General features: G+C 46.4%; 1 protein-coding gene across 10 annotated transcripts in view; it reads left to right on the top strand.

The window, feature by feature from the left end:
• The window catches only part of TARBP1 (TAR (HIV-1) RNA binding protein 1), a 28,721-nt gene continuing 9,905 nt past the window's right edge, over positions 1–18,816 (top strand). The window contains exons 1-19 of one of the 10 annotated variants that reach the window (XM_014529290.1): positions 1–209; positions 1,723–1,792; positions 3,570–3,718; positions 4,212–4,264; positions 5,876–5,973; positions 6,614–6,749; positions 7,440–7,536; positions 8,595–8,684; positions 9,731–9,872; positions 10,173–10,272; positions 11,740–11,912; positions 12,812–12,909; positions 13,826–13,984; positions 15,286–15,473; positions 15,830–16,091; positions 16,189–16,377; positions 16,857–17,047; positions 17,220–17,291; positions 18,051–18,171. In XM_014529290.1, the coding sequence (XP_014384776.1) occupies positions 186–209; positions 1,723–1,792; positions 3,570–3,718; positions 4,212–4,264; positions 5,876–5,973; positions 6,614–6,749; positions 7,440–7,536; positions 8,595–8,684; positions 9,731–9,872; positions 10,173–10,272; positions 11,740–11,912; positions 12,812–12,909; positions 13,826–13,984; positions 15,286–15,473; positions 15,830–16,091; positions 16,189–16,377; positions 16,857–17,047; positions 17,220–17,291; positions 18,051–18,171 (2,412 nt within the window). In that variant the 5' untranslated portion in view covers positions 1–185. Of the gene's footprint in view, positions 210–1,722; positions 1,793–3,569; positions 3,719–4,211; positions 4,265–5,875; positions 5,974–6,613; positions 6,750–7,302; positions 7,537–8,594; positions 8,685–9,730; positions 9,873–10,131; positions 10,273–11,739; positions 11,913–12,811; positions 12,910–13,825; positions 13,985–15,285; positions 15,474–15,826; positions 16,092–16,188; positions 16,378–16,856; positions 17,048–17,219; positions 17,292–18,050; positions 18,172–18,816 lie in introns of those variants that run through there. The other 9 variants (XM_014529287.1, XM_014529280.1, XM_014529282.1 and 6 more) reach the window with 9 other exon arrangements.

The following is an 18,816-nucleotide window of genomic DNA, read 5'->3' on the forward strand; positions in this document are numbered from 1 at the left end:
CTCCTAATTAGAGAAGACAGCATTTGATAATAGTGGCAAAACTTTAAGGTCTAGTATTGTTAAGAAACACGTAAAATTTGCCAACTAATTTTTCTTTTAACTTTATAACAGGCCCAAGTCTGTTTTGGTGGTCTGAGGAAAAAAAAGAAGAGCTTCTCAAGTTTTGGGAAAACTATATTTTAGTAATGGAAACTCTAGAAGGAAATCAGGTAAGTGTTAACATATTTTAACAAATCCCATGTAGATCCAGCTCTCTCCTCTGCCCCCTCCTCAAACATTCTGTAAAAGCAATACAGAAAGACCAACTTGGATATAGTGTGTCTTATTTTCTGGCATAAATGCAATTTAAAATGGGATGTCAACCCAGAAAATTAAAGAATACTTTCAGTTGACTTAACTTAGCATTCAGAGAATTTAGTCTTATTCGATCCTCCCTGACACTTCTGAAGTGTTCATTCCTTGACATTATGAATAATCTCCAAAGAAATACACACTTAGGAAAATTTTACTTAAAGCTATTCTGAGGTAAATGGTTATTCGGTAAATAATTGCCTTTTAATTTTGTAGGCGTTTTTTCTTTTTTAATTGTTATATCTGTGCCAACCGGGTCCTAAGGATGGAAACTTGAAAAATCATTGTCAGTGGACTTCAAATCAGTTTTCATAGAATCAAAGTTTTTAAGTTGAGCAGAATCTCCTAAGATGACCTAATCTGGTGCAGTGGTTCTCAAACTTCAACATTCATTCGAATCCCCCTCGTGGCTTGTTAGAGTATAAATAGCTGGGCCCGCTCCCCAGTTCCTGATTCAGTAGGTCTGAGGTCGCCCCGAGAATTTGAATACTTTATCAGATCCCAGGAGACACCCCTGCCGCTGCTCTGGGGACCACACTTGGGAACCCTGGTCTAGGGGTTCCCCGTCTGTGAGCTGCAGACCATAGGGGGGCAGCCAGCGGTGGAGTCGCCCAGGCCTCCGCCCACATGCACTGTGGACTGAATTAAAGGATGAGGAATACAGAAAGAGCATTTCTAAATTCAAATAAACTTTTCTGGTTTTCCTTAGTCAGTAGATCCATAATACCCCCACTGTTTCTTTAGAAACTGGTTTATGTATATTTGGAAGATAAATTAGACTAGAACCTACAACACAGGCTAAGCACGAAGAACATTGAACTGGCTTGACTTCTAAATGTGTGGCCTTGAGCAACTCGAGTGACTAGAGAATGTATCTCAATGTTTTTTCCTCTTTCACTGTTTCTTTAGAAACTGATTTATGTATATTTGGAAGATAAATAAATTAGAATGGAACCTGCAACACAGGCTAAGCACGAAGAACATTGAACTGGCTTGACTTCTAAATGTGTGGCCTTGAGCAACTCGAGTGACTAGAGAATGTATCTCAATGTTTTTTCCTCTTTGTAATATACACGTATGACCAGCCCTGTTTCTCAGGACAGTTGAGGATTTCGTGACATAATGTATGATATTCACTGTCCATATGCAAATTGCTGTCACTATATTCTAGGTTACAATCATTAGCTTTGTCACACTCACTCTTACATACTTGAATTTTTATTACTTAAAAACTGGAAGAATTAGGCATCTGCTTATTTTTTACATAGGGGTGGAGAACAGAAGGGCTGCTGTTATGTAAATAGATTAAAATTCCTGTAAGATTTTAAAGGCAGATTTTCATTTCGTGTGCCTTTTTGCTTTTGTTTTCAGATACATGTGATAAAGCCAGTTTTGCCAAAGCTAAACAGCCTGTTTGAATATGCGGTGTCAGAGGAAACCGGTAATGGTTACTTTTAGTTTGATTTCTTAATAACATTTGTCGTTTTTCCCCTTTGATGTTATAACTAGCGCTTGCTCATTATAGAGAATTGGGAAAAACCACAAAAGTGTAAAGAAGAAGGTGAGAATCTGCTACTAACATTGCATAGCGTATCTTCTGCACTGATGGTAACATTTTCTTCTCACTTAGCAGTCTATCCAAATGCATCTGCATATCTCCTTAGGTCAGCGGTTCTCAACCTGTGGGTCGTGACCCCTTTGGGGGTCGAACGACCCTTTCACAGGGGTCGCCTAAGACCATCGGAAAACACATATATAATTACATATTGTTTTTGTGATTAATCACTATGCTTTAATTATATTCAATTTGTAACAATGAAATTGGGGGTCACCACAACATGAGGAACTGTATTAAAGGGTCGCGGCATTAGGAAGGTTGAGAACCGCTGCCTTAGGTAGTCTGAGAATATGGTTTTTAAATGGCGGCAGAGTTTCCTGTGATTTAGAGACACGGGCAATTCTCTAAACACTTGATGACGGAAGACGTCTGACGTTTACAGGAGAAGAGTTTGCATGATGAACCCATCACCCAGCCTCCACTGTGGCCAGCCTGTGGCCTGTCTCAGGTGCAGCCTCTCCAGCCCCTCCCACATCCACAGGCAACCTCCCCAGCAGCAGATCTGTGCTCTGCAGTTGTCAGCAGATATCCCTAAAAGAGAAGGATTCTGGGCATGTTTTAATGATGCTGTATTCTACATTTTAAATAGTATCTCTTTGTTATTATATATTTTAACTGCTTTCCATTCTTATTCTCTAAATATATCTGTGTCATTGTTTGTTAGTTACTGTTTAGGGGTTTCAGTTCTATATCTTGGACTTCTCAGGAACAGAAAATTCCAAGATATAATTTCAAATATGGTGTTTAAGCCTTGAATACTCTATTATGAGAGCTTTCTAGGAGAAATAAAATGAAGCTAGAGCTTCCTTTAGTATTTTATGAAGTTACGTTTAGATCAGTGAAATGCTAACTGTTTTAATGATGAAATTCTGCATTACCGTGTTCACACAGAATTAACCTATGTAAAGAGTTTAGTGCCTACTCTAGAACGTTACAACTTTAATAGATTTCCTTGGGAATTGAGCTTTATTGAGCTGATTGCTATAGTTTCCTGAGATACTGGATTTTTCACAGACTGAGAATCCATTGTCTTGCTTGGGGCTAGCATATAATTGAATGCTGTTGTGATTTCACTTAGACATTTACTATTAAAATGATTCTCTTATTACTATGTTTTGCCCAGAGCTCTTGGCAAACTAAATTAAATAGCAATGACAGGTTTTGAAAAATCACCATTGTCAAAGTATCTTGGTGTAAATTACAAATAATGGACCGATTTATTTATAGAATGCCATGAGTTAAAAATGCTGAATTTTTTCCTAACAGAATTTAAGGATATGTCAAAAGAGTCACTATCTCTAAAGTACATATTCATCTCATTTTCCCCCTCACTCAATTAGAAGTTTACTTAGTAGTGTCCGATTTATGCTAAGGACTTGGATAAAGGGGTGCATCAGATGTACTATTTTTTACTTGATTTTTGTCCGTTTTCCATGAGAAAATAATTTTGATTATAAGTTCCATGGATGGGATTAAACACAAACTCACTTCTGTGGAGTTGGGAGGAAGTTATGTGCCGAGAGGGTATTTGTTGATGACTGTATAGCCTACGTGGACCAGCAAAGCGTGGGCCCAGTGTCACCCCAAGATTCTCCCGCAGGACGGTGGCTCCTGCACCCCTCCTGGCACCTGTGTGTTTACAAAAGGATGTTGGAAAGCGAGAACAAAATCCTGGCCAAGGAAGGGGTTACCCATTTCTTGCAGCTCTACGAAACGAAGGTGCTTCCGTTTTCACCGGAGCTTTCGGAGGTAACGACAGCCTTTCCTTCCCAGTTCTCTCTTACGTGCTATAGTGTTGGACGTGCCTCAGTTTCCCCCTCCCCCAGCCCCTGCACTTCCTGTTAGCTTGTGTTTTTGACCAATATCTAGTAACACATTTTTATTATATTTTTGAAAATATAATCCCCTCCCCCCAGATTCCAGGCATAGGGGCTTAAATTTTCTCTTGGGTATCTTTCCATGTTTCCTTTGTTACTCTATTTCCACCATGTGTTTCTGTTTTGGGTTCCCTTTCTTCCTTCTTGACCCAACGTGAACTCTCTCTTTTATACATTTTTATCAGGTGAGAAAATTCTCAACTTACTTTGAGACCCTCCAAGATTGTCTGTCATAAGTTAACCTACAGCGCAAGAGGTCAGCTGTGCTTAGGACGGCTCTTCGGCACCCTGGGTAGATGTGCAGCTAAGGCAAGCTCACTTCCAAGTTATGGTTGCAACTTAACATCAGATACTTTTCTTTTTAGTTTATTATTGGACCATTAATGGACGCACTTTCAGAGAGCTCTCTCTATGGCAGGTAAACACATACGATGTTATTTAGCAGCAATGCGGTAATATGTATTTGATAAGTAACTTTAACGTGTTCATGCAAAATGACCAGATTGGTTCATGCATTTGGCACATAATGTATGTTGCCTAATAGACATTCCACTTTCTCTTATCCTGTCGCCTCTCCTGTTTGCTGTTCTTCTTGCCTTTCTTCTGCTGTTGTATCAAGCGCTGCTCCTCTTCTCTTTCCTGGTTTCCTTTCCTCCCTGAGCCCTTCCATCCTGGGTTTGGGAAGGTATGTCTTACACAACCTCCTTTCTCACCTCCGTTCTCCCTCCTCTCTGCCCTCTTGGACATTGTAGTGACTGGCTAACCAACACTTTAAACTTTTTTTTAAAACTTTTTATTGTGACTTAAAAGTCCTGAGAATAATACAAAGAATCCCACCTACCTTTCATCTACATTCCCCAGATGTTAACGTTTTACCACATTTGCTCAATCTCTCTCTCTCCCTGTGTGTGCGCATCTGTTTCTCAGTTCTGTCTGCTGAGCAGACTTGCCCACCTCTATCTAGTTCAGTGTCTGTCTGTCTGTCCACCCACCGCATTAAAAACCAGGGGTTCGCACCAACCCGTCCAGTTCCAGTCCGTCCCACAGGCTTCGTTCTCACCTCCTCTTCCACGTCTGGTGCGGCAGCCGTTGCCGGACACTGGCCACCTGTAGCCTTTGGGAAAGGTGGGCGTGTGCAGCGTGTCCGTGTTGTGCCTTACCCTGTGTGTTGAGCATCATCTATATCCTTGAATTATATCTTCAAAAACTTCCCTTGCTTTTGAAATTGTGTCTTTCTAATTTAGTCTAAGTTCATGCTTGCAAGTCTTCCACGTGGTACACCTCTAAACAGGAAAAAACCTCCCACCGCCAATTTCTTTAAAAAGTTTAACTTAGTGCTAAGTTATATTAGTATTTAGTCCCATTTGATAAATATCGAAGGAGGATAGCAATGCTTGACTTGCCAATTACTTTTAGTTTTCAAATAATTCATGACTGACTAGTTGTCGGAAGCGATTAGACAGCCGGGGAGCAGGAAAGCCAGCCTTTCTAAAGCCACAGACACAGCTACGACGAGAGACCCGTTCTCTAGCGCTCTGTTCAGTTAGCAGGTGACGTTTCTGGAAGAACCATGTAGTGAGAAAAGGTGACTTTAGTAGATGTTTACAAACAAGTGCTCTTGAAAAGTAACTTATTCCTAACATGTCTTTCTTTAATACCCAAAGACTTAAAAGCCTTGGATCATATATTGGAAGTAATAAAATGTCATTTTAAATGATCATATTTAGACTTTTTACAAAGTGATACTACTTAGCAAGTTCCATACATTTGTGTCAGGGAAAGTGTCATGAAGAGGGAGTCCATGCCTACTTAGCACAGCATGTTACTAACCCAGGTCCATTTCCCTTAGAAGGTCCTGGTGTTTTGTAATCAGAAGGGTCCTCAGCATTTTACTGAAAAATAAAAAGTAGGTTCAGAAATAAAAGATGGTCTCATTGTTTTATTAAAAGAACTTTGGGCCACAGTCCATTTAGTTTCCATGATGCTCATTTGTAAATACATTTTAAATGTGTGTCTCCTCTCTGTCTAGGTCGCCGGGCCAGCAGATAGGAAGTGGGTCTCCACTGGGATTGAAACTACAGAGATTTTTAGCTGCTTATGTTTCTCTTCTTCCAGAAGAACTAAAGAGTATGTGCAGTAAATGTTTTCTTTTTTTAATGTGTTACCTTTAAGGATTTATTTATTTCAGTATATTGGTTATAAGCACCATCCTATGACGGTTATACTCAGTATTATCAAAATCGTTTCCTTTTTCGAGGGTATGCAAATTGTCAGGCTTATGCAGGTGTGCGCGGTCACTAGGCACACGTCCCTACGTGACTGACCCCAGTGTTGGCGTGAGCCCATGGCGGGGACGTCAGAAGTGGTGTGGCCATGTGCCCTCTTTTCTACTTGTTTCTATTGACTTTCAAAAATCAGTAAAATGGGCGGAAGGAAGAAAGAACCAGGCTTTAGGGAAAAGGTGCAAACAGAATATCCGTGTGGTGAAGCCCCTTCATAGCCGTTGACTTAGGAAAGCAGAAAGAGAAATGCACTTGCCTTTTGGAAGACTTTGTGCCCCAGGTCACGAATGGAAAGCACTGTTTATGCAAAAACGTGTATGTGAATATTCCTGGTTATTGCCGGTCCTTTGAAGACAGCTGACTTGTGGGTGTGAAGTTCATCGCGTTAGGGTGTTTGAATTGCTTTTCTTACCTAATGGCTAATGATGTTGAGCGTGCGGTCACGTGCTGTTGGCAACGATGATATTTAAAACTTTTTCTTTCAGGTAGTTTTTTGTTAAAATTGATTCAGAAGATGTCGAGTAGACATTGGTGTGCTGTTCCCATTTTGTTTCTGTCTAAGGCTTTGGCCAGTGTCCCAAGATGCAAAGCCCTGGGTCTGGAAGGCCTCCTGGCCCTCAGGTACTGGGTCTGGGTGCTCACATGGGGGGCTGGTGCTTCCTGTTAACCTGGGGATGGTTTTCCCATTGATTTTTAGGGAGAGAGGGAGGGAGGGAGGAAGTGGGAGAGAGAGAGATTGAGAAAGAAACATTGATGTGAGAGGTGCATCTGTTGGTTTCCTCTCACACCCGCCCTGACCGGGCCTGAGGATCAAACCTGCAACCCAGGTTTGTGCCCTTGACTGGGAATCGAACCTGTGGCCCTTTGGTGGGTGGGGTGGCTCTAACCACTGGGAACACCAGCCCAGGCTCTAGCAAATGGTTTTAGTTAATATTCACATTAGGATGTTTGAGCTCTTAATTTTATTAAAAAAAATTTTAATTGAACTTATTGTTTTATGAATTACTAATTTAAGTATGTGCCATAATGCATGCTATAACCACTTTAAAATAAGGCCAGTAGGTTTTTTTATTACATTGACGTGTAGGAAACTAGACTACAAAGTATTTTTTTAAAAAAATGTAAAATTCTTGTTTTAAAGGGTCTTCATTTCTGGTCTCATTGTTTTTAAAAGAGATGTGTTTGCTACTGAAATGGAGCTCTATTAGTGACGTTACTGGGGAGTGCATAGTGGTAGCTGTTACACCAGCCTGTCAGCAACAGCTGACTGCAGCGTCTGTGGATGTGGGGTGAACTCTGTTGTCGTGTCAGGGGCGTCCTCCAGTGCACCATGGCCACACACCAGATCCTGCTGCGCGGGGCCGCCCAGTGCCATCTGCTCCACGCGGCCATGAACCTGGTCGACGTGGTAAGTGCATCTCCTTTACGTGTGTGCACGTCTTTCCGAGCGGGTGGGTGTGCAGAAGTGGACGTAGCAGGCCTGCGAGCCCTGTTTGTTTCACGGTCGGCCCCTGGCTGACACCGGGAACGTGTACTTGGAGAGGGCTCGCTCTCCGACCAATGAGAGCGGCTCTCTGCCTGCAGTGCTCCCACAAACCACGTGGCCTGTCCTGACAGCTGCCTCCGGGCGCCTGGAGTGCGGGCAGTGGCTCTGCCCAGTGTCTTGTATCAGGGACACCCGGGTCTCAGGAGCCTCCCCGGGAGGAGTTTGCATGTCGCTGGGAACTGAGACGTCGGGGGCTCCCCTGGCAGAGGACGCTCAGGCGCTGTCCCTGTCTCCCCTCCTTCCCCACACGTCTCCCAGGGAATCGACGTCAGGGATGTGTCCTGTCTTTAGTGTTTTTTTACGGAGCCCCCATAATACCGTGGTTGTGACGGGGGACCAGTATATATTTAAGGCTCTGCGAGTCATACGGTCTCTGGCACAACCACTCAAAAGCAGCCATAGACAGTTGGTGAGTGGATGAATGTGGCTGTGCTCAATAAAACTTTATTTACAAAACAGGCTGTGGGTGGCTTTGCGGGCCCCTGGCCTAGAGCAAGGGGCCTTAGTTCAAGACTCACAACCTTCAGGGAGTAAAAGCCTGAGGTAGCTTTAAGCCAGGGGTCATTTTTTAGCTTTGAAAAGTAAGAATCACTTTTGGTTTAAGTAATAAGTAATTTCTTGTAGGAAGTTTTTGTTTTTAGGTAGTGACCATCTTGTCTGTGAGATAGTAACCTTGATTTTAAGGAAAATACATTTATAAAACAATCTTTTATTTTACATAATGGGTTGGTTGTAATCAATATCTTCATTTCAGAAGTCGGATAATATTTTCTTTTTAAAAAATAGGGTTTTTTTTAAAGATTTCACTAATGTACTTTAAATAGTATACTAAGTTGCTTTTACGGTGGTTTTCTTTTATTCAATTAAAAGATTTAAAGTGAGTAACTATTAAAAACACGTCTGTCCCCCCGCCCCCCCAGGAGGAAGTGTCGCTGTCCGACATCTCCGCGTTTCTCACGTCTCTGAGACAGGAGGAGTCCCTGGGCCGGGGAACGGCACTGTGGACAGAGGTGAGATGGGACGGGTCTGATGACAAGGCCTCTGAAATCTTACAAACATGTTTGCTAGTTGACCCATCACTAGCCAGTGTGAGAGGAACATAAAGTGCCTGCTGCGGAGAGAGCAGTACTGGCTGGCCTCACTGCTAGACGGTCTCTGCTTGCTAAAGACCCACACGCGCGGCCTCCTTCATGGGCTGAGCGGCTCCCTCATTGGCCCCTCTGGGGGGTCAGTGTTAGTCTCAACTGATTTATTCACTCATCAGCTTTGTCCTTGGTCAGGTGGGGTATTCTTAGTTTCATCATTATTATGTCTCCGTACATGTATCTGGGGTTACCTTAATGGACTCAAAAACTATTTTTTTTTAAATTCTTACCTTTTAGAAAGACCTAGTTATTTACTTTATATTTAACTTCATGTATGCATTTGCACATTAAGATATATCGGAAAAAGAAAGTTGAGAACATAGATTTCACAGTTACATATGATGAAAGAGGAATTCTGGGAAGTTCTGTGACTTAATTTTGCAAATCTTCTAAAAGGTGTAATGGAGAAGGGCTAGGAGAGAATTTAATTTCTCTTTTAAATTAATGTATTTTAAAATGCACATAGGATAGAAAATAAACTTGTGAGGAGGCAGGAACTTTAATTATAACTTACATTTCAAATTCACATTCTCAAAAATAAACATTCTTGTTTTAGTACGTGAAGCTAGGATGAGTTTTAATTTAAGGTTGTAATTTGTTTTACATAATGTGCTATTTTCCACAGAGATGTTCTTTAGAAGAGCTTATCACATGTGCATTTTACATGAGGTACTCTAAAGGCCTGTTCGTGGAGTTGATAAAATCTCGGATGGAGGGTAGAAAGCACGCATACGTTTTCTGTTGACACTCTCTGTGCAACTCAGTTGTGGCAGGAAACGTTTTATTACTTTGTTATATTCAGTCATTTCAGTTCAGTTTGTTGTGGAAGAAAACAAGTTGGCTTCGGGAAGTTAGGAACCCTTTGTTCGGGTAGGATTTTAAAATAAAGTAATAACTGTTGTCTTTCCCAGCTCTGTGACTGGTTGCGTGTTAATGAAAGCTGTTTTGGACGACCCTCAACTTGTGGCTCCCTTGGACTTCAGGAGACGTGCTCTTTAAACGCTTACGTCAAGAGCCTCGTTCAAGAGTATATTACGTCACCTGCTTGGGAAAGTAAGTCTGAGATCACTTTTCTGGATTGGTATAACCAAAGGGTTTTCGAAGAACTTTATCTAGTTTTCAGATCAAGATATGGGCTTTACCGAATGGAATGGAAAGAGAGAAGGACGGAGGGACTAGGCCTGCAGAGATGGGCTGCTCATATTTCAGTGTGTGTAACACAAGCTGTGTCACCTCGGCCGCGCTCTGTTATAATGAGTGTCGGTGAGACACACTCACTGAGCCGTTGTTTCTGAAGCCTCCTCTTTGGCAGGTTCTGTTAATGCTTTGCAAACCCGCCTGTCCTTCCTGAAGCAGGAGAAAACGGCCGGATGCCGGACTGGGCGGAAGCCAAGCTGGTTGCTCTGATGGTCTTACTGGCTGTGGACGTGGAAGGAAGGAAGGTCCAACATAGGTAAGCGTGTCTCAGCTTGAAAACAGCTTCCCCAGAAAAGGCTGCTCAGGTGTGTGGGGCGCATTCAGCCTTGTCCTCGACCGGCCTGAACTGACCACAGGGCAGGAAAGGAAGGGCCTGGGGCACGGGGAGCACGTTAATTATAAGTTAACAATAGATTAATAGTACGAAAGGCTCTCAGGTTGGTAACTTAGAGAAGGTTAGACAAACTACAGTAATCCCGGGTTTTATGTAAGAATGTTAGAAGAATGGTTTGTAAGATCCTAGGATAAGATTAGGTGAAGAAATGGTCTATTTAATTCCTTGGTAAATGTGTAATTTTAAAAAAAGGAATAAAGATAAAACAGTCTCATATTTTGAGGATGTGAGCAGATCAGTTCTCTCAGATGATAATTGTTGCAAAAAGCAGCTTCCTGGGGCCGTGTATTGCATGATATGCACTTTGGTTACATCAACTCTCTTTTCTAGACAGTTTTAGTGCTAGTTGGTTATAACAGTTTTTCAGAGATCTTTAACACACACACACACACACACACACACAGCCTGGTGCACGGGATTCATGCACTGGTGGGGGCGTGACCTGCGGGGATCATCCCGCTGTGGGAGTGGCGCTCATCCAGGTCAGCCGAGCAGCTGTGGATCTGCCCTCTGAGCAGCTGCTCCCTGGTCCGGCATCTTCCGTGGAGCCGGAGCACTTGCCTCTCCAGGGGACCCGGTTGGGGTCAGGCCCAGGGACAATAGCACTGAGAGGTGGCGGAGTAGGCCCAGTCCCTCTGCAAGCCTGGGGCGGCCTGCAGGAGTCCAGAGGAGGCAGCAGAGAGAGTCTGGGGTGAGGAGACAACGATCACAGCCTGGGTTCCTGCCCGTAGGCCTGGGGTTCGCAGCAGGAGCAGTTGCTCATCCTGGTCATCTGAGCAGTGCTCCCACTGTGGTAGCGCACTGACCACCAGGGGGCAGCTCCTGCATTGAGCTTCTGCTCCCTGGTGGTCAGTGCGCATCATAGCGACTGGTAGACCAGTCGTTCTGGTCATTCCGCCGTTCGGTCACTGGGCTTATATAGGATACACACACACACACTATATATGTATATGTATATGTATATGTATATGTATATGTATATGTATACCTATATCTTTAACGTGTCTCATCTCCTCGCCTTGACTAGCATTTGTGTTTTTGATTGGGAGGCAGGGCCTCGGCATTTTACTTTGCAGATAGAACTGTGCTTCCTACTTGTGCCCGGAGCGAGCACATTGGTTCTTCCTGAACTTTCCCCCTGGTGCCTCGCTGCCCTCCCGGGAAGGACAGACCCGGGCTCCGTTAGCAGGTCGGGGAGAGGTCAGTCCAGAGGCGCTGGTGTTGGGCTCGCCACAGGGGTGGCTCTGCCCCACAGTCCATCAGCTCCACAAACGACAGGGAGATCGTTTCTTTATGCTTTTGAAATTCTTGATGTTTCTCAATGTCCAGTGAGAGGCAGAGGACACAGAACGTGCTGAGGCTGTTCCTAGAGCCCCTCCTGGACGCCCTCGCCAAGTTGGGTTCGAACGCCTACCTGCCCCTGCGGAAGACGGACAGGTGCCTGCAGGCGCTGGTGACGCTGCTGCGCACGTGCTCGCCGAAGGGCGCCGGCGCCCGCGATGGTGAGGCCGCTCTCTGAGCTCGCTCGGTACCTTGTTGGTGTTTAGAATAAGCGGAGATCCTGACCTGGTCCCTCCTACGGGGCGGGTGCGGCAAGGGGCCAAGCTTCCCCCGGGGCTGACACTGTGGTGTTGACATCTGCTGGGTACTATTGACTTTAGAATGGGATTCATTTGCTTCTGTTTTTAAAAAAATTTGTCTATTCCTTGATTTTTAGATCCTTGACAAGGATCCCTATTTTATATGTTAAAGCAAGATCCATTTCCAATTGCCTCTAGGCTGGGTGCTGCAGCAAGTAAGCTAAACCATGAGAATGGCAGCAATTTTATATTCATTTTTTAAGTATGTTCATCTCTGAGCGCCTTTAAGCAGAAAATCCTTCCTATAGAAAGTATCACAGTAGCAGATGGAAGCCTTGAGCTCTTACTTCCGTCCTTAGACCACGATGTGTGCGCATCAGCGGGAAGCCGTGGGCACTAGCGAGGAGCATGTGAGCGTAAGCCTGGCTTCCCAGTCCTTTCCGACCACTTTTGTTTGGATTGAAGAAATTTAAAGTTTTAAAAATTCTAGAGAAACATTGGTTTTAGGTAAAACCTGAGGATAATGTCGACGAGGTTAGTTTTAATATATGCTTATGGGATAGGAGAGCTCGGTTCAGAGTTCTGGTATTTTGGGTGATGGCAGCAGAGCCGAATGCCGCCTGTCGGGGCCGGAACCCCCAGAGGGCTTCCAGGGTCAGTTCCAGGCTCCCCATGGTGAGGTGACTGTTACATTTTTAGAATCCGCTTTTGGTCAGTGGCTCACCCACGTGCTTACCGTAGTTGTACTTTACTAGACTGTGGTGTATTTTGTACCAAACAGCTGATCTCTGCCATTTAGTTACACACTTTTCCCCACACAGATGAGGTGTCTCCTCTCCTTCAGGACTTTGTCGTGTCCGCCACAGAGAGCATCTCCAGCTTCCTGCTCAGGAGACTCACTATGAACGAACTGAGCAGCGTGAGTACTCATTGGGGTGACTCTCATCCTTCTTGTTTTATGTTAGTTTTTATTGATTTTAGAGAGACGGAGGGAGGGAGAGAAACACCGTGCAGCTCCCTCCTGCTCACACCCCGCCTGGGAGGTGCTGGGTGTTAGGATCATCCACAGAGTGGTTCTGTCTCATCGCGTCCATTAGTTCCACAATGACAGCCTGGGCATGTGCCCTGACCCAGCGTCGAACCTGCCTCTCAGGTGTTCGCAGCGGCCCCATCGGCTCTCCAGGAGCTTCCCCAGGCCGCCTCTCACCACATGCACTGTCACCCACCAGCTGCTAGAACCCCAGCACTTCCCGCACCGGCAAAGTGCCTGCATGAGTGGTGCTCAGTGAGACCCGATTAGGTTACTGAAGCCTCTGCTTCCTCCGTGCCAGAGAAGGCCTCGCAGGGCACAGTGATAACTACGGCCTAATCATTGCCATGCGGTGCCGTCCGTTCAGCATGCTCTCAGTCTCTCAAAATCCCTGGGGTGGGCACACGTGACCCTCCCCACTGTGTGGACAGGAGCTCGGGCCTCAGGAGCTGCTGGAGGTCACAGAGCAGGCGGGAGGTGAAACGGGACTGAGCCCTGTTCTGCCAGGTCCATGACCCACGGTTCATTCCGGCCCCTCCCTCTCGGGCTCGGAGAGGCCGGGTGAGCTGCTTCGCTTCCCGGAACAGCCGTCAGTGGTGGTTGGTGAGGTGGCCGCGCAGCAGGCGGGTCCCTGTGGGCTCTCCGAGAAGGAGGCCTGGCTGCGTGGGGACAGCGTGGAAGGCCCCTGGGGAATGGCCTTTCTCAGCATGTGTGTGAGTGCTTCACACACACCACTTCCTGTCTGACCTCGTCATGTTGTGACAGTCGTGGGCCCTACTGGTTGATGTGTTACTGTCTGTCGTAGGTCGCAGACCTGGATCGCTGCCACCTGTACCTGCAGGTCTTCGCTGAGCTGGCGGGCCTCCCTGGGAAGCGGGGGGAGCGAGGCAGCCCCGTCCTGAGAATCATTGCTCCTTTGAGGAACGCATCCATCCGGCACCTGCAGGACACGGACAGTGGGCTGGTAATCTTGTAGTTCTGTGGGGAAGGCTTACGTGGAATACAGGTTGATCCTAAAATGCATCTGCTGAAACTCGACTTTAAAATCATTCCCTTTGTCTGTAGTATTTGAGGAGGATAGGGTTCCCCTCTTGTCAGGTGCCTAGGAAAGTGGCGACGGCAGTCTTCACACCACTCAGCTCCGGGGGGGCCCTTGCTCATGCACAGGAAGGCACTGTGTCCGCGAGCTGCAGCCCGGCTTTCTCTCCTCGCCGCCTCCCTCTGCCGCGGACTCCAGGCCGCCAGGTGGCGTTCACAGGCCACAGGCGCATGTCCCTGCCGTCTGTCCGTCCCTGAGAGAGCCCTCCCTCAGTGCACACCTGTCAGCAGCCTTTATGGCCCAACTCGGACCACATTTTCCCAGAGGCCTTCTTGGTCAGTGCCTCACCCTCGCCTTCATTCCTGGTGCTCCTCATGCCTCATTGTGGTGTTCATTTCATCCACTTGCTTTTGGGGTGATTGATGTCTGTCTCCACCAGGTCTCATACCTGGAAGCATTCCTTAAACATGAGAATAAGGCGGAGTGGGTACGAGCACAGGCCTTGGAGTGTAGACTTTCTGGGCGTGAATCCTGGCTTTATCCCTGCTGCTGTGTGCCCTTGGGGAAATCACTTAACGTCTCTGTGCCTCAGACACCGCAGTTGCTGGACGTCTTCGTTTCCTCCTCCTGCTCCTCCGTGTAGAGTTCCAATTGTCTCACATGAAACACCCCACTCGCTAGTGTCCCAGGAGCCCTGGAAGTGGGTTCTGCAACTGCTCCCTGTGGGGGGGGGGGCACTCGGGGTAGCACGTCCACAGCCGCCCTGGTCCCAGCATGGACAGCTGTGCCGTGTCACCCCCAAAGGCAGCACACAGCTGATTGAGGAAGATGCTTACATAGGGGCCTGGAGCCTTTCTTATGACACTTCAGTCTGAGTTCAAATACAACTCGCCCATCAGGCTGTTGGTCCAGGTGTGTCATGAGCAGGAGACGGCCGAGGTCCTAACCTACACACAGGTGCGGGGTCTATTGTGTGCTGCTCCCGGGACCCCCTGCCAGATGGCGCGCTAGCTGTCTTCTCGCCTGCCCCGCCGGGCTTCACTGCTACTGAATTTGTTCGCTGCCAGTCTGTGGACTAGTGTGAACCCGCATGGCGGGCACTGGGTTCCCTTTTGTGCCCTCTGATGCTCAGGAGCAGGAGGAGGGGGGATCGCCGAGGTCGGGCAGCCTGGGTCCTGCCCGGCCAGGACGCTCCTGGTGAGTGACGGGCACCGTTTCCTGCTCAGGTGCCGACGCTCGGGAGGCAGGTGCAGAGGGCGGTCAGCATGGCTGCCTTGGCCGCGGTGTGTGAGGCCCTCGACCAGACGCCGGAGCTGCAGCTGGACCCTCCAGATGCTGGGCCCACGGAGCAGCTCCTCGCCGCCCTCCCGCTCAATCAGAGGCTGCAGAAGCCGCAGCCGGAGGAGCAGAGCAGGTGTGTCCCCTCGGAGGGCAGTGTGTCCTCGAGGCGTCCTGCTGCTCGTGTGGGAAACACATGCTTGTTCCAGGGCATCGCCCACCCGACGCTGGGCGGGTTTCAGGAACTCGGAGCGGAGGCTCCGTTCAGGGCGGTCTCATGTCCCACATAGTTCATCTCCGTTACGGACACCCATGAACTTTCTGCATTTAGTTTCCAGTGAGTCATGACGTGGGGGAATGCCTATCTTTACAGAAGTTAGAAGTCGAGGTTCATGTGTTTCCTGTGTTTCGGTAACAGGATACCTAGTAGCGACTTAACGGAGCTGAGCCAGACTTAAGGAAGGACAGCAGTGACTCGACTTTCTGTTTCAGTCTTCTGGAAGAATCGTCGTCTTCCCCAGGCTGGGGCCGAATCGCTGCGCAGTACATCCACGACCAGTGGGCCTGCCTCGCCTTCCTGCTGAAGAAGCACCGCGCCCTTCCCCCCACCTCAGAGGGCGCGCTCCTGGACCCCGTGCTGCCCGCCCTTCAGACGCCAGCTCGGACTCTGCAGGCTGCGCTCGCCGCCCTTACGGTCCTCCCCACCGATCGCGTTTTGCCTGTGTTTCGCTGCATGAAACTGCTGGTTCCCCAGGTAGAGACAGTGAGCCATGGCTTAGGGAATGACTGTAGGCTGATACCGTTCCTGAACTTACGTGGTGGTTATGTATTTCTTTTTCTTTCCCTACCAGCTTCTGGCCTCCTCTGAGTCAGTCTGCATAGAGGCCTTTGACATGGCTTGGAAAATTATATCGACTCTAAGCAACACTCAGCTGGTGTTCTGGTCCAACTTAAAAGCTTTTGTTCAGTTTGTTTTTGATACCAAAGTTCTTAGCATTGCTGCAAAAACCAAGGGCCAGGCATATTTCAAAATAAAAGAGGTAACTTTCTTTTAATTGGGGTAAAAAAATACATAAAACTTCCCGTCTTAACCCTGAATATATGACCTGCCGGCCCCGCTCCGCTCAGCCCTTTCCTGGCCCCGCACACACCGTGGGGCCCCAGGTCTTCGCTAACTCGGGAAGGGAGGCCACTGACAAAATGCAGAGAAGCCGAAACTGTTCGGGGGGAGGTATTTTTCCCTCTTCCTCTGTGGATGGTGCTTCTTGTGGAAAGTTCTAAGTGAATTCACCACCAGTGACATCTTGTAGTTACTGAGAAATGAAAATGCGTAGTCTGATTGCTGAGCATCTTGCAAAATTTTAATGATAAAGAATTTTTAATTTTTTGGACTATTCATGCTTATGTGGGAACTACCATTTGAAGCCATTCCCAGTTTCTAGCAACAGTAATTTTTTGGAAACAAAACAAAACAACTAACTTGGTCAAAGGGTACAATGACCATTGTTTTTCATTCCAGATTATGCACCAGATGATTGAAATGTCGGCTGTAAAAACCGGAGTCTTCAATACACTGATAACTCACTGCTGCCGATCGTGGGTAGTTCCTGCTCCAGAGGTGCCCCAGGGGTCTTTGTCAAATGCTGCGGATTACAGCGAGCTGCTCCTGGAGGCGTGTGTGTTTGGAACTGTGTTCAGGCGGGATCAGAGGTAAAGTGTCATTATTTCAGCCTGTCCTCGCTTACATTAAGTACCTACATAGGTAGACTTGTTTTTATTTTGAGGCTTTCAATGAACAGAATACAAAGTTTTAGTTCATTTAAATTTGGGGCCTTAATTTTTTTTTTTTTCTGTTCTTTATCAAATGTTTTTTTATGGGAAGACTCATTCAGGACATACAGACCTTTATTGAAAATCTTGGACATGATTGTGCGGCAAATGTTGTTATTGAAAAGTAAGTATGAGGACTTCTCACATCTTGTCATGAATGGGATATTCACAATTTAACATCATATGAGAAGCATTCTGTGTTTGTTAAATTTTTTAAAATATATTTTTATTGATTTCAGAGAGGACAGGAGAGGGAGAGAGAGGTAGAAGAATCAGTGATGAGAATCACTGATGGGCTGCCTCCTGCAGGCTCCCCACTGGAGATGAGCCCACAACCCAGGCATATACCCTGACTGGGAATCAAATTGTGACCCCTGGTTCATAGTTCAACGCTCAACCACTGAGCCACCCCGGCTGGGCAACAATTTCACTTGTTTTATCTTCCCACATTCGGATACTGAAAGTGCTGGGATGTAGTTTGCCCTTCACGTAGAGAACACGCTGGTGTAGGACGGAGGAGCCATGGCGGCATTGGAGGCGGAGTCTTGCCCGAGTGGACAGAGCTGTGCATGGTCCTCACTCAGGAATAGCTCCATGAGCTCTGCCTGTTTTGTCCACAGATGAGATATTGCTGGCCCAGGGCCGCTGTGCATGTGGTTTCCATGTGCTTGTGCTGACTTCCTGCACAGGCACTCAGTGACCCATTCATTCGTTACCTTCCACTGACCATCCTGAGTTACAGACCACTGTCCTTAAGTGTGGACCCACGTAGTTTTAGAGAACTTGGGAAGGTCTTGACATTTGCTATGGTATCTTGAAGCTAATTGAGGTATTTTTATGTTTTGAACATGTATTAACACAGACTATCATCTCATACTTTTAGTACCAAAAGAGAGGACCACTATGTCAGAGTTTGTGCTGTCAAATTCCTGTGCTTGTTAGATGACTCCAATGTGTCCCATAAGGCGTTTATGGAAGACCTTGCCATCAAGCTGTTAGAGAAAGTAAATGTGTTTGGTTTTTGTTACTTTAAAGCATCTTTGTTTTTGTATAGTTAACAAGTCAAAATCCAGTATTTGCTCTTTTTGTTGACAAAATGTTTCTAAATATTTTTATCAAAAAACCCGAGATTTATGTTCCTTCCATATTTCTAGTTAAATCTCAGTGATTGTCCAACTCAAGGTTGCTTTTGAGAACAATGTTTCCTGTACTCTAACCTTCTCTCCGTGTGTTTTCCGGTACCAGTCAAAACCAGTTACATTTAGTGTGATGTATCCGTCCATTGTTTTTATGTAAGAAATAGAGTAAAAAGCTAAAAATTTAGAAACTGCCATAATGCGAAGAATTTCCTTTTTGAATCTGCACAATTATTTATAATGAGCATCGCACTGTCTGCAGGAGGGACTGTGCAGGTATTGGTGCCTTGAGAACCATGTCCAGTATCTGTCTCTCCTCACCCCCGGCCCCAAGTCTCCCCCTTCACCAGCCACAACGGAGCAAGGAGCTTCTCAAAGACTGTGCTGGACAATGACATAGCTCCTTCCTAGTTTCTTTTTTTTTTTTTAAGGGGAGAATGATGATTTTTATTTTTAAGAGAGGAAGGGAGATGCCGAAACCGGTTTGGCTCAGTGGATAGAGCGTCGGCCTGC

Source organism: Myotis brandtii, unplaced genomic scaffold (genome assembly GCF_000412655.1).
Source record: "Myotis brandtii unplaced genomic scaffold, ASM41265v1 scaffold679, whole genome shotgun sequence".
Lineage (NCBI taxonomy): Eukaryota > Metazoa > Chordata > Mammalia > Chiroptera > Vespertilionidae > Myotis > Myotis brandtii.